Source organism: Phaethon aethereus (genome assembly GCF_964289735.1).
Source record: "Phaethon aethereus genome assembly, chromosome: 16".
NCBI classification, from domain to species: domain Eukaryota; kingdom Metazoa; phylum Chordata; class Aves; order Phaethontiformes; family Phaethontidae; genus Phaethon; species Phaethon aethereus.
In genome coordinates, this window is record NC_138592.1 from 1,670,563 (window position 1) to 1,686,685 (window position 16,123).

Here is a 16,123-nt window from a genome sequence, read left to right on the forward strand (position 1 = left end):
AGAATTCGATTGATCTGAATTTTTACAGGTTTTGTCATCCCTCTGTTACTGAGCACGCGGTTAACAGGTATATGCACATTTTTCTACACGATAATGAAGTCTGTTTTAAAACCAAACGTTTTCCCGCAAAGGGAAATTACCAGAGTTTAAAAAACAGCAGCTGTTACAAAAGGTGGCGAAGAAGGTAAATTCCAGCCCATTAAACTGGCAACATAACCAGCAGCTTTATCAAATCAAAGCAACGATAATGCTGCTATTCCTCTGCTCCTCACCGCCCACACGGCAAATCACCGCGAGTATCGGGGGCCAGAAAGGGTGTTTGTCAACCAAAGGGTGCTGCCAAGTAACTGGGCAGGCAGTAAACCACCTTGCCTTTTCCCCGCTCCTCCTTCACAGGCAGTTACAGATGCTGATTGACAGTTGCCAGAATCCGTTGCTGCCTGCTGCACATAAACAGTAATTGCTAAAACGCACGCAGATTAATTGTAACCACAACAAGACATTAAATGTTCCTCAAAAGCCAAGATTAGAGACAGACAGTGAAATAGAGGCTTTAGAGCTTCCAGTATTTATAGCTGATGTAACCTAATCAAATACACATTACGGCAAAATAAATACCCACTTAGTCACATAAGTACTAAAATACCCTCAGTACAGCAAAACCCAAAATGCACAAAGTTCCTCTTCACGGCGCCTCCAAAACCACTTCCCTCTTTTCTCTAGAATACAGCTTCTTTTAACAGGATTTAGCCAAAGAATTACATGAATCAAAAGTATCTGTCACTGCCGAGTAATCCAAACTGTTTACTACAGCGCTTCGAGAGTATGTAAACCAGGCTTTAGTAAATGAGCTTCTATTTTGCAATTATTCAAGGCAAGGGGTCACGCGGCAGCCCGAGAGCTCCCTCCAACTCCTCCCGATCTCATTTTTTCACACGGTGGAGACAGCCCCTGCGACTGCACGGATTGCCGGCACCGCGCGCCGGAAATCCCCATCGGGGCAGCGAGCTAAACACGGGATTAACGCCGCTCTGAAAAATTGAGCTCGTTGGTCTCTTTAGCAAATCATTATTTTGCAGTTATTCTGTGATACCAGCCTACTTTCCAAAACACAGACGCTTTAGAAAAGCCTTAGTAGTTTGTTGACTACTTGGATGAATTTTTTTTATTATTATTATTTTTATTTTCAAATAAAACACAGGGAATATTTTTACAGTTTTGGCAACAGTATTTCCACGCATCCCTGAAAACTCCGAAAGCAACACTTAACTGGTACCTTGGTCTTATTTACAGGTGAAAGGCTAAAGTAAAAAGGAATACAAGAAGCCCCATTACAAGCACCTTCTCACAGACGCCGCACGTCCCGGCTGAGCACGGCAGGACACAACGCGCTCCGCTCCCAAGCACGCCAGCGCGGCGCCAGCGGCGCGACGTCCCGAACGCGTACGGGGGCGGCTGCCGCGCGGGCACTGCCACCGGGGCAGGGCAAGGCTGAACCGTATGCCGGCTTTGCGAGGGAAGCACAGCCCCAGGAAACTCGCTCGCTTTGCTACACCATCCGAAGCCCAAATCCAGACGAGAAATCCCATTTATCAGCAGGCATACCGCTACCACCGTAAAAAAAAAAAAATTTACCTTGAAGTCATATAAACTGAGCTCCTGTCACAAACCCAGGTATGAGAAAACCAAGTTGTACTAGTCAAAACAACCCAGAAGCACTACAGACATCTGCCGGCCCCTTGGGAAGGGCTATGGCAGAAATAAAGGTGATGCAACTTCCTAGAAGTTCCCAAATGAGATGCTAACGTAAGAAATTGTTTTCCAAGATGTAAGAGAAAACTGACGGCAAAAAGCATTAAAACTAGGCAAACAGCTGAAAAAATACATGTGCTATTTCAGAAAGACCAAGGAAAAGCTTCTCCATTTTAAAGAATCTGTTCGAGTAGCTTCACTAATTACTTTAATACACAAAATGTTTTTATTTCTTCTCACTGTTTCAGATAAACCTGCTTACAGCTTCAACTCAGCTGTTACTAACCTCCCTCCTCAGTGTCTGCTTCTCTCACACCACTTATTTCTTGTTTGTATTGTGTTTTTACCTCCCCAGTAACCCCCCAGCAGTGTTTTCTGTTGCTACCCCTATTCCCAATGCTATTACTCTCGTTCATAATATTTGTTGGGGTTTTTTTCCCAATCATTTTTTCATCTGTCAACTTCTATTCCTGCTCTCTCATGTACAGAGCTGAATATCTTCTAGAAATCTGTAGCTGGAGGACTAAACCCATTAGAAGAGAGAAAGGTGGTCATAAAAGCCACGCAAGATTACATCTGCTACTGGAGAATGCAAAGCAGAAACAAGCTCTTCCCCAAGAACTGAAGGTGACGTTTTGCCAGGTCGCTACTCCTCGATATTGCTCTTTTCATTACAGTCTTGAGGTAAAAGGGGATCCAAGAAGTCTGTCATCTTCTCTTCAAAGTCCCTTTCTGTTTGGCAGAAATACAAAGCAGTAACGTTTCTCCCTCGGTCTTCGGAGTTTCCAGGATGATGAGGTCGCATGACACGCATCATCAAGCGACTGCCTACCTAATCAAAGCGACCCAGCTGCCAGCAAGGCGGGGGAATTCAGCCAGCAACCAGCGCAGTCCTTGAGCAGAGCGCAGCAGTGTTCAGCTTATCCTTTACAGCCAAAGCTTTAAGCCGGTTTCCGTAAGTTTTCTCTATCCCTCAGGCAAATTCCAGGAAGCTTTCAGGAGCGCTTCCGACCCCTCCTCCCCTGCCCTCGAATCCAGCCACTTCTTCACACAGCACAAGCCGTTCCTCCGGGCACACCTTTCTGAACGGGAGGTTGCCACCGCTCAGCCCCTGGAGTAAACTCATCGGATCTTTACAAGCCCCCCCAACGTCCAAACACGACGGCGATTCAAGCCACCTCCTAGCACAAAAAGCATCCTTACCCCTCCTGCGTAGCTCAGCTGATCGCACAGCTCCAGGACTCGTTTTGGCAGAACTTAAGCCCGTAGGCACTGCAGCAGAACGAACACCATCCTCCTGCTGGCTTCTCCGGCATCCTTTCAACCCAACATCAGTAAGACCATCGACTAACCCCAGCCACAGGCTCCAGCTGCCTGCATTTTGTGGACACTTGCCAAAGCAAGGGCTGACAGCAAGATCCCACAACTATCTGGAGCTAATTAAAGAAACACTGGATAATCTTATATCCTACTTTTATTTATAAAGCACACTTGAGAGTCATAAACAGCAGAATCCCCAGCTAAGTCCACCAAACACTTTCCCTCCTACAGGCAAACGTGAAGCAGGGCTGGCAAGTCATACTGCTCATTTTCTTTTTAACACACGGAAGAATAAAGCACATAAAAACCACTGCAAAGTTGATAGGGGGAGAGAATAATCCTCCCTTTACATAAATTAGGGTGGAAAGGTGAAGGGAAGGAATGACAAACTTTCGGGTACCTGAGTCCTGCTGTCAGAAACAGAAGGGCAAGCGTCAAGGAAAGTACGGTCTGAAGACAACAGCAACTGAAGTGACATCTTAAGTGGTGTCACCAACAGACAGCGAGCGAGTAGCTGTCCCGACCTGTGACAGCATTACTGCAGAATTACCTGGATCCACTGCTAAGAATCGTAGAATAAATTAGGTCGAAAGTGACTTCAGGGCTACTTTTAGAGTTAGATCCCATTGCTCAGGGGCCTGTACAGCCAAGTTCTGAATATCCACAGGGAGAGAGATCCCACAACTTCTCTGGGCCCTTCCTCGATCATTTGACCGCTCTGAAGAATTTCTTCCTTTTACCCCATGACAATTTTCCTTCCTGTAACTTGTGTCCATTACCTCTCAACCTTTCTCCATACACATCTGAGAAGGGTCTGGCTCTGGACAATCCCACCACCCCTCTTCTCCAAGGTTAAACCAAGCTGTCTCAGCTTCTCCTGGTACCCATCACTCTGATGGCCTCAACTGGGCTTGCTTAAGCTTGTCAAAGTCTTTCCTGTCCTGGAGATCCCCAAACTGGACCTTGTGCTCCAAACGTGGTCTCACTTCCCTTGACGTGGTAGGTATGTTCTTTGTAAGGCAACCCAGCACGCAGCCAGCTTTGCTGCTGCGAGGGCACGCAGACTCCTCTTCAGCTCGTTACTCACCAGGACACGTTTCCTGCAAAGCTGCTTCCTCACTCCGTGGCTGCCAACCCGTACTGGTGCATGGGGTTATTCTGTCCCACACACGGGACTTCACATTTGTCTTTGTTGAATTCATGCTGTGCCTGGCACTGCTGCCTTCCAGCAAATCATTCTTCCCAGCCTGGTGTCATCTAACAACTTGCTGAGGGTTCACGCCATCCCACCGCCCATGTAGGTAATGGACAAAGTCAACAGCATCGGCCCTGGAAGCTACCTGTGATGGATGCAGCAAGCATCGCGCTTTCTGGGGCAGTTGTTTAGGATCTCCTGCACACAGCTGGATAACGTTTAGTGTGGTGGCAAATGCCTTTGTTTGTTTGTTTACAACATGACAAGCAGAAAGGGCAGAGGGGGCAAAGGAAGAGCTCCCATCATCAGCAACTTCTCCCACCCCAAATGCTCATTCCTGCATCCTCCCCTGCTACTGCCTCGGTTGTACCAAGACTACGTCTGTAGTTGTGAGGTGAACTTGAGACAGGAACTAATATGTTAAAAATAAAACCGGTTTATTAAAAACAGTTATTTTTAAACACAGATCAGTTCCCCAATCCAGTTCACTACATGGTTGCACAGACATTTTCACCGGAACAACTGCAGCAGAGCGTGGGGTTGCAATTAAGTACCAAGGGAAAGTGGGAGCCACTTAAATGAAGTTTTTCTTTCAAGGACGCTGCCAAATTATGACCTTAGCCGAACTCTTCTGGAAAGACTTAATTTTCTGAGGTTCTTCCACCTATTTGTGTCAAGTATCTATACAGATCTGCATGGCAGTAGACTTCATCTAAAATTCCCAAGATGATGCTTCTTGTATAAATTTAGGAAGATTTGGCTTGATCTCCTTAAAAAAGACGTAATTAATTTTTAAACTCACAGGGAAAAAAAAAAAAGCAGCTTTCATTTCCTAGTGTTTTTTCTTGGGAATAAAGGAAAAAAAAAAAAAAAAGGAGCACCTAGCCTGGCAGAAAAATTAGTCTTTTACCAGCTGCTAAAAATATCCCTGAAGTTTGTATTTCAGATATCCCCTCCTTTCTAACAGAAATCTTTCAAAAGTGTTTCACAACCTACTATTTGTTAAGCAAAACCCAGCGCTCTCACATAGTGTAATATTTACATAGAGAAGTGACACCATGAACTATATTGGTTTTGATTAGCGCTATTTTACAAACATAATAGTATACTTGTGGATATAATAAATGTGCGCAGCATTCAAAATAAACTCCAATCTCCTAACTCAGGAAACTATCAGGCAAGCACAGATATTCAACCGCAACGTACATGATCATTAAAAACTGCCTTTATGTTAAAAGACGTGAAATATCTTAAGTGAATCCTTATGGAACCAAAAATGTGGTCTCCTTCGGACTGCGCTTTCTGACCACTCTTCTTCCAGGTTTGAGACCCACTGCAGCTTCTCAACCACGATGCAAAGCAAGGTGACCTGGAACACTGTCCTGCACTGTCGGGATTTGAGTTGCAAAAACTGCAAAGTTACAAAACTGTATTTACAAACTACAAAACTGCAGATTTCCAGTGCTGTTACTGGTTCTGGAGGGCTTGGGGATGTCCACGCCAGCTGAAAGGCAGCATTCATCATATAGGCTTGAATGCAATTTTCAAGCCTACAGCCATAGGATGATCACCATATATGTCTTGCCAACAGAAACATTCTCCTCAATACCTCTAGAACAGTATTTCTGAAATAAAACAGGCTTGAGCTACACAAGTACAACATGGTTTTATACTGATATTTCTGCAGTGGTATTCTAAAAGCACAAGTATATCTCTGTCTCTGTTTTCCTCAAAACAGTAATCAGTGTACAAATATCAACTGGAAAATTCCCTCCACTCCTCCTAAAAAAAAAAATTAAAAAAAACCCAAACATTTTTATCTCTTTCCTGTAATATTTGTTTTCCCAACATTCAATCAAATTCTGCAAATACTTTTCTGTGGGCTGTGTGATCAAAAGGAGCTCCTGGCCCCAAACCCAGCTGCTTGTTGCTGCTCTCCCACCGCCTATTAGGGACCTCAACTGAACTGTGTGTAGGGCTACGGAGTACACCTGGTCAATGAACTGATTTTCCCCCAAAACGAGATACAACAAAACACCCAAATCCAAGGAAGAGAGAAATGCTTAAATTGGATGAGTTAATTGGTTTTGAAACTATTCTAAAATGGAATAATAAAGCAGTCCTTGCAGGAGCAGGAATGACTGGGCAGTGCAGGAATACCTTAAGCCACACTCTCGTTTCCCCAAAACACGCAGAGAATTGTACAGTAACTTCAAACACATCATTGCTTTAAAAATACTAAGGTTAACTGCACGCTCAGCCTCTCTGTTCTAAGTCTCATAACTCACACAGTAAAAGCACTGATATTATTCTCTGCTGCTCCTCAGCACAGAGACAGTCTCTTGCTGCACATCTGCACACGAAGACACAAGTGTGAAGGGACAGAAATACAACATTCCAGTGTCGCATTAAACGAATGCTAGCACTCATGATATGACAAGATGCTGAGTTACAACCTTTGAAAATCCCCGACAACAAACATTTACCTTTTGAAACAACTTCCTGTAAGAAATGTAAAAAAAAAAAAAAATCTGAGACCAACAGAGCAAAGTTAGGTTTTGGTTTTGATTCCTAGACATTGCATCGAAAGAGTGAATTCCTGCTCTGTTGTAATACAAAAGCAACACTTCAAATAGGAAGCTGAAAGTCCTGAACAGTGATGATTGCAAGGTAGGATTAGAATTTTTTAATGTTAAAATTCTAAAATGTTCTTGATTTTTCACTTGCTATTTCAGTAAAGAAACAAAAAAGGGTAAACACATTTTTTTGGAAAAGCTGAAATCTCTGTAAAGATGAGCTTAGTGTAACCTTGGCACATGGAACAAATAAAATAGTGAGAAGGGCACTCAAGAGAGGGGAAGTGCCTCTGATCTCTGGAGTTAAAGCAGATTAACAGAATCAGGGCTGTTACCATAGGGAGGAGGAAGAGGAGGAGGAGGAGGGCGGCTTTGGAGCCTGGGGAAAATGGAATGCAGGGTGGGGAAAGGAAACAGACACTGAGCTTTGAGCTAAAGCTGGTTTAGGGTGGAACCATTTTAAAGCCAGGGTGTAGCCAGGGAATAAGTGTCCGGGTTTAAAGCGATCATTTTAGTTTCCAGGCTTGAAAATAACCTGACCTAACCCTTTAATAACAGAAACTCGGAAGAGTTACTTCTGCAGAGATTGCATCCTAATAATTTCGTTAGCCCGTAACTGTAGCGATACGGAGAGCCTCTTCACCGGGCGCTCCCCACAGTGCTCCTGCAAAATTCAGCACATGCACACAGAGGTCAGGGTTTGGGGTTTTTTTTTTTTGGTGTCTCTGTGTGTGGTTGGTTTTGCATTTTGCTGCAACTAGCAGCTACCACCGGGCAGTGAACGTCATGCACATCAACAGAGTACCAAAGACGGTCTAGAAACCTGGGCAGCTCCGTAAGCCAGAGGAATGCAGAACTTGGGCTAAGCTTATTTCAGCGCTAAGAAAGAATTCTGGGGGTGGCATTAGAGCACAAATCTGTAACCTCTCCAGGTCTGGCTGCGAGAGAGCGCCTGGCATGGCCGACAACCACTGCCTAAGGCATCGAAATACCCCCCGTAAAAACGTCATTAAAACTCCCTCCATCAAGCAAAGAAAACATTAATACCTTGCACCAGAACTACAACTTCAGGAAAAGCAGGTGGAAAAACGCAGTAATTAGTTTTCCGAGTGGCAGGCAATTCGTCATTTACTATTATCCACCCTCAAAAATGCTCCAACACCTTTTCAACAGGCTGAATGTTTTGATCCAAAACATCTGCCCTCCTTAAAAATTGATCTTTCCAAAACTGAGCATAAAAGAATGATCTAAGTAATGAACTAACAGTAGGAAACTATTAGAATTTGAGCCCGTGTTGTTTTAGGACATCAGATATTAATCTGACAACTGAAATATCAACCAGCCTAGTTTTCATTCACGGCTGTAACAAATACTTAAACACCCGCCTTAAATTTTTACGTTGCAGCCAGAATTCAGATCATGGCAGATGGATTGGAGAGTCCATCTCCTCAAAGCAAAATCCATTTAAAGGACGAGTAAATAACTGTATTCTGCCCCAGTGATTTTTTTTGGCTGCCACGCTATGTGGATCGTTTCAACACCGCATGCTTCCAACCTACTAAGACCTCCCTTAACATCTCCTTCAATACATTTTTCATCCCATAAAAATCTACAATTTACCAATACATCTGTATTTTAGACAAGATGAGTAGTAAGTGTCAAGTATGTGATCCTACAACTCATTAAAAAAAAAAACAACCACTTTTCGTGCACGTTTTGAGGAGCAGGGAAAGAAGTTCTGGACAGGCCAGAGTAGACGGGTCAGTGTGCCACTGATGGGAGACAGGCAAGGCAGAGCAGCACGTGGGAGCACTCCTGCTGGAGCAGAAGTTTTTTAATATTGGGCTGCAGAAGTTGAGTGAAGAACGACTGCACAGGAGAGAGTCTCAGTGAGGTTTATCCATCTGTAGCAGGAATAGCTGGGTACAAAAGCCTAAAAATCAATTAACTCATTGCATCTTAACGCTCAACAGGTACTCCCGGTGCAGACACGTTCTGGTTTAACCTTGCTCCCTCATCTCTTCAGTCTCTCTCTGATACAACCTTTACTACACCAAATTCAGGCTCTTTGTTCTCAGAACTTGTTCTCAGTTCTCCTTCTCTATTATCCCTCTTCCTGCTCCTTATTCTCTTCTCTCCATACCACGCTACCTCTCATTCCCTTTCTCTGTCTCCATTCCGTGTTGGAGATAATTATCCTTCACACCGAACCGCCTCCATCACTCTGAGCTCTTCTGAGCTCGTTCACACTCGCATTTTCTTTATTTCTTCATTAATATTAACCTGCAGTGCTAGCCTGCAGATCTTCCTTTTTCTTCTCTTTTAAACACCAGTTCTTCAAGACAGGTAAATTGATTGTTTACAAAGCATCATGTAAAGCCAGAAGTATTATACAGGTTTTGCGGAACAAAAAAATCTTCGAGTTCCTTGAACACCTGAATCCCGAATACAAACACCACGCTCATTTTTTTCCTCTTCTCATTATGCAAAACCTCTATTCCACTACTTGGACTAATAAGCTTGGCAAATACCACAACAGAAACAAGGGAAAATTTCACTGCTTTTTAAAAAAATAATAATAATTTTTAAAAATCAAGGAAAGATTTGAAGATTTGCATTGAAAAGGTCAGTTACAGGGAGCCTGGTAGCTTGCTGAGAAAAAGATTTTTTTGCAAGAATAAAAACATCCTATAATACGACACTCTACACATTCACCTACCTGCACTGAGACAGGTCCAGAGACCTCACCTGCACGGAACTGGTTGAGAGTTCACCTAGACCGAGCTCTTTCTTGCCTCCCTCTGAAGCCTTCTGAAACTTAAGCTCACTATATGATCCAACTGCTAGGCATCTCTGCTCGCCAACAACTCCTGCAATCATAATTTACTCTCTAGAAACCGGGACAGAAAAAGGGACAGGAAGAGGCTTATGCCACCAGCTGTCTCCAGTCTTCGTGGAGAGCCAGTAGCACAACTCCCCGCAGCAGGCACTGAAATCAGATTGTGTCATTGGAAAAAGATGAACTTGAACGCCTCTTCACCAGGGAGGAAACCTGTGTATAATTAGAGATTTTTCATGGGAAAATATTAAAGGAACTTGGAACTCTGCAGTCAGAAGATCTACTGAAGTCCTGCCCATCCTACCCATGAAGGTCACTACTCTGGGCCTAAGTCCTGAAGCTCGTCTTGTAGAATACAAGAATTTCACTACATATAACCAAAGCAAAGCAAAAAGTTCCCAAACTGTAGTGTCTTTAAAGATGATTGTTCTGTTTTGAAAATAATTAGCTTCATCTCACAGTCAATTGGCACACAAAAATTCACTTGCAGCTTTAGGGTGCAAACACTCGAAAGGTGTGTGGGAGTATTTCCTTAGAAATAAATTCCTGAATCGTAACTCCTATGCTCAAACACATTAATAAAACCATCAATAAATTCTTCAAAAGACAGCCTCCAAGTGACAGTTTTCCATTATATGAAGAGGCAAGCCCAGCAACATTTTGCTAGCTTAACAGCTCTTCTAGTGAAGATAACTGTCCTCTCTGGTGAGCACATTTTAAATACCACCCAATCCTGTAGTCCAGGCACTCAGGATGTGTAATCCTGTAAAAAGTTTATCCAGCAACATTAAAAGAACAGCAACCTAAGGAAAATGAAGATCCGCAAGACTACTACTGACTTTTGTAACCATCTTTTATCAAAGATGGTATCCTAAGACTAATAAACAGCAATGTGTTTCTTTGGAAAAACTACAAAGTTCAAGAAAAAAATGTTAAAATAAAAGGCAGACCTGTTATTTTGGCAAGTCTGTGGAGGAAATTCTTCTTGGCTCAGTTATGAAGAAAGTTATTATTTATAAAAGCCCATCCTTTAGTTTACTTTGGAGAATAGCTGTTCCAAGTTAATGTGGCTTGGTGAGTAAAACATATATATGAATGTTTCATACACGGAATGAGACTGACATCCTGAACAACCCAAACAGGATGAGAAAGATAAAACCTAATGTGTTTTATGCTAAACAGAGAATCCAAATTAATAAATTGAAACTAGCATGAAAAGACGGTCCTCATCAAGCTTTGACTGATACCACCCTGGGGAAACCGAGAGCTTAATCACATTCTCAATCTAGCATCTCACCTTAATTTGGATTCTTTCGCAAATCTTATTTGATCATTCTTTCTTGGAGGAAGAAGGTATACTCTTCATGGTAGATACTAAAACTCTCTTGCTTCGGTGGCTATTTCCATGATGTTATATTACCATTAATAAGACTACTCCAGACACTCCCTCTTATTTTAATCCATAGGGTAATCAAATCCAAAGACTCTCAGTAGCACCCCACCAACATCATGGAAGAGAATCAATCAATTTGGAAAGAATTTTCTTGTCCTTTCAATTGAAAAAAAAAAAAAAAATCTGTCTTTTTGAGGCCCCACTGCATCACACTTAAGTACAGCCTACTGTATTTGGGGAACTTTAGTACACCCTGCCTGTATTATTAAGAACTAGTTTCTCCCTGAAAGAAGCACCACTAGGAAGTATAGCCGAGCCGTTAGGCATTTCGGAAGCAAAGCTGCAGTGACTGCAACGAGTTTCTTTGCAACATAACATAAATTAAGTAATTCTGTATAACATGGGAGTAGCGGAGTATGTTTGATCTGTGAAGTATGCTGCCTCAAATAATCACTGAATTAAAAGGGTGATGCAATGATTACTTGCAAGATCCACCTTCCAAAACGCTGCTTGCATCTTGCTGAAATGCAATGCTGCTTGCAAGTGAGACCAAACGACTATCTTGCACAACTTCAGGAGGAAGACACTAACGCTGAGCTTTTAAGATGGACTCTCTCTCCTAAATCAGCTTTTGCATTGCCAGAAGGTCTGTGTTAGTCCTCCAGTATAGAGGCGTTTGCAAATGGTACCCAAATTATCCCACAATGAGGGCTTTCAGACTTCACAAGCAGCATCTCAAAATAACCGAATAGATCAGAAAAGTGAACGAGCCTCAAAGAACAAAGAGTTCTAGATAACTTTTTTTCCGCTTAGCTACTTATGAAAGAACATTCAACACCCATTTCCTCAGCAAAAGAGTACCTTTTCATCTTAGCCGTGAACAATAGAGACAGGGACACTTCTAAATAAATGAAGTAAAAAAAGAGCCCTAGTTTTTGGGCTGTTTTAAAGAATGAAGCCTGACGTTATCTAAATCAAAGACAACTTCAAGCTGAAATGTAAGCACATCCCAAATACTCATTACACAGTGCAGACACTTGCCATTATCTGTTTTCACACAAAAGAATAATTTTTTCTTCATGCATAAGAGCTAAGTTTGCAACACCCCATGACTACTTCTGAATTCCAGCAGGAAAGCTCTGAACTTGGGGTACCAATAACCAACCTAAGCAGAACCCTGTAGCTTGGCAACTTGGGAGATGGAACAGTTCGCAAGAGGGTTGCTTCCACCTGCTGGAGATGGGAAATATTAATGTGAGGCCAAAAGACCCTGCTGCTTGTAGGGACCAAGATGGTGATGGTTTGGCATAGCACGGATGCTTTCACTTCATGCTGAAAGAGAAACCACCTCACCCAAGTGACCAACTCTGGTTTCACCCAAACCTCTGTGGACATAAGCGCATGAGAGGCTTGCTGCTGACGAGGTGTCCAAGTGTTAACTGAAACTGAATGCACACAGATCTCAGGTCTTCTGAATTCATACCCAGAAAGTCCCCTGAAAGACAAGAAAATTCAACCTAAAACGCACGCAGGGCTCCTCCTGCGCGGTTCCCCTAAGCATGTAGAGACGCACCCATCCCATGAGCTCAGGCCCCACAGCACAGAAACGTCCCTTTTTAGCCGGGCAGAAAGGAGAATTCCACCCCTGCTCACCTCTCCAGATGGCCAACACGAGGAAGCCATGAGCAGCTCAGCCTCCAACCACCTGCCTCACTCAGCGCGGTTACCCTTACCATGGCTCTCGGAGCAGCCGCCAGCCCAGCTGGCCACCACCAACCTGCGTAGCCCTTGTGCCTGCTCGGTTCTGGCATTCTTCTCATTTTGGATGCTGAGAAGCGTTGCTATTCAGTTTTTCCTTTTGCTTTACCGGCAGCAGTGGAATATTAAAACTACTCCCCCAAACACCACCATTCAGCTTCCCCTTTCCCGTCATTAGAAACACCTCTTCTGTTGGAAACCGCATTTAAGACAAGATTTGGAAGAAATAATTTGATTTTGCCCCCTGATGCGCTGCCTCAGCACTGCGCTGAGTCAACACCCGAAGCCACCTTCCTCTCTCCTGCAAACAGTTGTAAAGAAAAAGGCCACTTTATTTAATTCCTTCACAATTAGGAATTAAATAATCTAAACTTCATTCAGCTTCCAGTAATACAATTTCTTGTATTTTGCACGGTTTTCAGTAATTTAAAGATATTCACTCTCTAACCAGTTTGCTAAGACAGTCAGAGTTGCAGTTCTGTTTCTGCAGTCACTCCAAGATGTGTGGTTTACTCCATGTACCTGTCCAAACCCCACACACCTCACAGACAGTAACAAGCGATCGAGTTGTTTTTATGGGATGTTGTGAAAAGTGAAAAATATTGGCATGTGAATAGCACACCAGGTAACCCATGCTCAATCTTCATTCAAAACAAGCCTAAAATACATGCGTTATAAAAACAGGGTTTGTCATAAATCACTGTTATCCTAAGTCATCTCGCATTTTTCTTCTGACATTGTTTAGATTTTATCATCAGCCAATTAGATTAATTACATGCAAGCTTGCTGCAGCAGATAACTGTAAAACATAATAAATCTAAAGACGTTTGTAGAGAGTTACCCGTTCAACGAAAACCTCATTTAAACTTCAGTATGTAAGCAACCTAAACATCCTTTTTCAGCCCATAAAGACTCTTCAGACTTTCACTACTGTTTATATTGCTTTTTTCATCTGAATTTGGCAACATAAGGGTATATAATCTCACACACCCTTCTGCTGGCTGACTTGGATTCTGGTATGCAATGAAACACAGGCTAACTCACAGCACAGACCAAGTTCTTTCAGTCAGCTTGAGGGTCCTTAAAGTCCTTAGGAAAAAAACACCCAAACTCCTCTATCAGTAGCATTCCTGGATCTAATAATTGCCAGCAATTAATGAGTGAAATGGGACAGTTATCTTGAGAAAGAAAAGTAACTACTGAAGATCAAAAGTCGTCAAGAAAACGTTTTTCTCCCTGGCTATACACTTTAAAAGCAGCCACTCAGACCACAAGTAGTCACACATCAAAATACATTTCAAGCCTTGGTAATAGCTCAAAAAAACAACACGTAATATTCTTAAAAAGCTACCAAACACCTATCTTGCCATTACCAGCAACAAGTTATGGTGGTTTTCTTACACATGAGAAGGTGACACCTGAATATCAGGAAGTACTGAGGGTAGTATCGTTAAGGTTAAATTACACCTGTGTGTGGTGCAATCACGTCATCAGTATACTGTGCAAGGAAAATTCTTCAACCTTGACATCAGTTTGCACGCCTGCTAAAACAAATGCCAACCTTCTCTCTCTTTAATTCCAACAATTATTATGGTGTTTTGGGGGTGATTTAGGCTATTCTAAGTTCCAGGCCAAAACAAAACTACCAACTTCTTTCACAGGAGAACCAGCTGCAATGCTGTGACACTGAGGTTCCTGACTGAACCATACAGTGCTTGGTTCTTTTCAACTGCTGGCAACACCGGTTTCCACATTTTTCAGTTTCTGGCAAGCTGATATGATCTTATCAGTCTCTGAAATATACCACAAACAGATTTAATTAACTCAACGTTTTTAATTTCAGCCACGAAAATCAGAAGAATGACTTACTTGGGTCTCGACTGCTGTACGGCCATCCTGAGGCAGGTAAAAAAGACGGCATTGGAGAGCTCGCCCTGCTGTCATCCTCTACTTGCTGCGTAATATGCCGCACCGTTTCTTTATTTTTTCTGTTCTTCCTGCGCCCAGAGGGTTGCCAGCCATCCCCTACTCCTTGTTCTGAGAACACGTTCTGTATTGCACTATCCTTGGCAGAATGTAGTTCACTCCCTCCATAATGTGATGGTGAAACCTGTTCCTCTTTGATACGTAAAGACCCATAGCCCATGTCACTAGACCAAAGAGACTGGGATGAAATGTCTTCGTGGCTGTCTGTTTTTGGTTCTTGATCCTCTTTTCCGTAACTACTCCCTCCTTCGTGGCAGCTGGCAATAGCCGAATCTCCAGAAGAGTTTGCTGGACTTGTTCGCCGAGCTAACCAGGGAGATATACTCCTGCCAGCCACGACTGCGGAAATCAAAGCATCCGTACTACTGCTGGAAGGGGCTCCAAGTTCGTAATCACCAAGGTCATCCGAGGCATCAGACTTTATGCTTATGTCAAGAGCTGCTTTTATGAAATTGTGACAGGCTTGTACAATATCTGTCATTTGCAGATAGCTAGCAGCTGACATCACCTCAATGACGTTTCTGCTGGTCAGTGCTAAGTGTGCAGAATACATGAAGTCAATGATTGCTTTAAAGCCTTGTGCAGTTACAATGTCTAAGTGGGTGACTGTGGCCTGGTCGGAGGTTTTTTGTACCTGGCAGTACAGCGTTTTGAAGTAGCGACTACTCCCAAGCAGAACGTTTTTGTGAGCCTTAAATATCTTCCCCTCCACTATAATGCAAACATCACAGAGGATGCCGTGTTGCCTCTGCTCGTTTAGCTCACGCAGCAGATGACGGTAGTGGGAAGCAATCTCCATATCTTCCTTTCGGTTATTCATTTGGAAATCTTTGTGTTTCCTCTTCCACAAGTCCTGTATGGGGAAGGAAATGACAGTATTACAAAATCCAGGACAAGCTTACAGACATGTTTCTCAAAGACTGAGGAAAAACCCCAAGTTGTACCAAATTAAGTAACAGGTTCATCTTGAAGGAATGCCACAAAATACAACTACTGCCTAGAAAGACTGCATGTTCATCACACAATGCAGCTTACTTTTACCAGACTTCAAATAACTTACATTAAAAGGGACTAGATTTGAAGCTCAATCCTCCAGTGGCTCATAACATCCCAGAGAAACATTTCTTTAAATTACTAAAGACTTGTAAGAAAATCTGTCTTAAGTTACTTCGGTAAAACTGCTGTCAAGTTTTTACTGTCTGGGTTCAGTAAAGTTTGGTTTTGAAAGAGGTACTACACTTGAAACCACGCCGATGGCGACAAACTATTGAAGAGCACTCTGTAACACAATTTCCTCAAGGGAA

At 42.9% G+C, this 16,123-nt stretch overlaps 1 protein-coding gene across 1 annotated transcript in view; it reads right to left on the reverse strand.

Annotated features, from left to right (window-relative positions):
• Positions 1-15,654, reverse strand: part of ZBTB46 (zinc finger and BTB domain containing 46) — a gene marked incomplete at its 3' end in the record, with an annotated part of 37,141 nt that extends 21,487 nt beyond the window's left edge. Inside the window, exon 1 of the mRNA XM_082007443.1 lies at positions 14,703-15,654. Coding sequence (XP_081863569.1) covers positions 14,703-15,639 — 937 coding nt within the window. The 5' untranslated portion in view covers positions 15,640-15,654. The remainder of the gene's footprint in view (positions 1-14,702) is intronic.
• Positions 15,655-16,123: the final 469 nt, after the last annotated feature.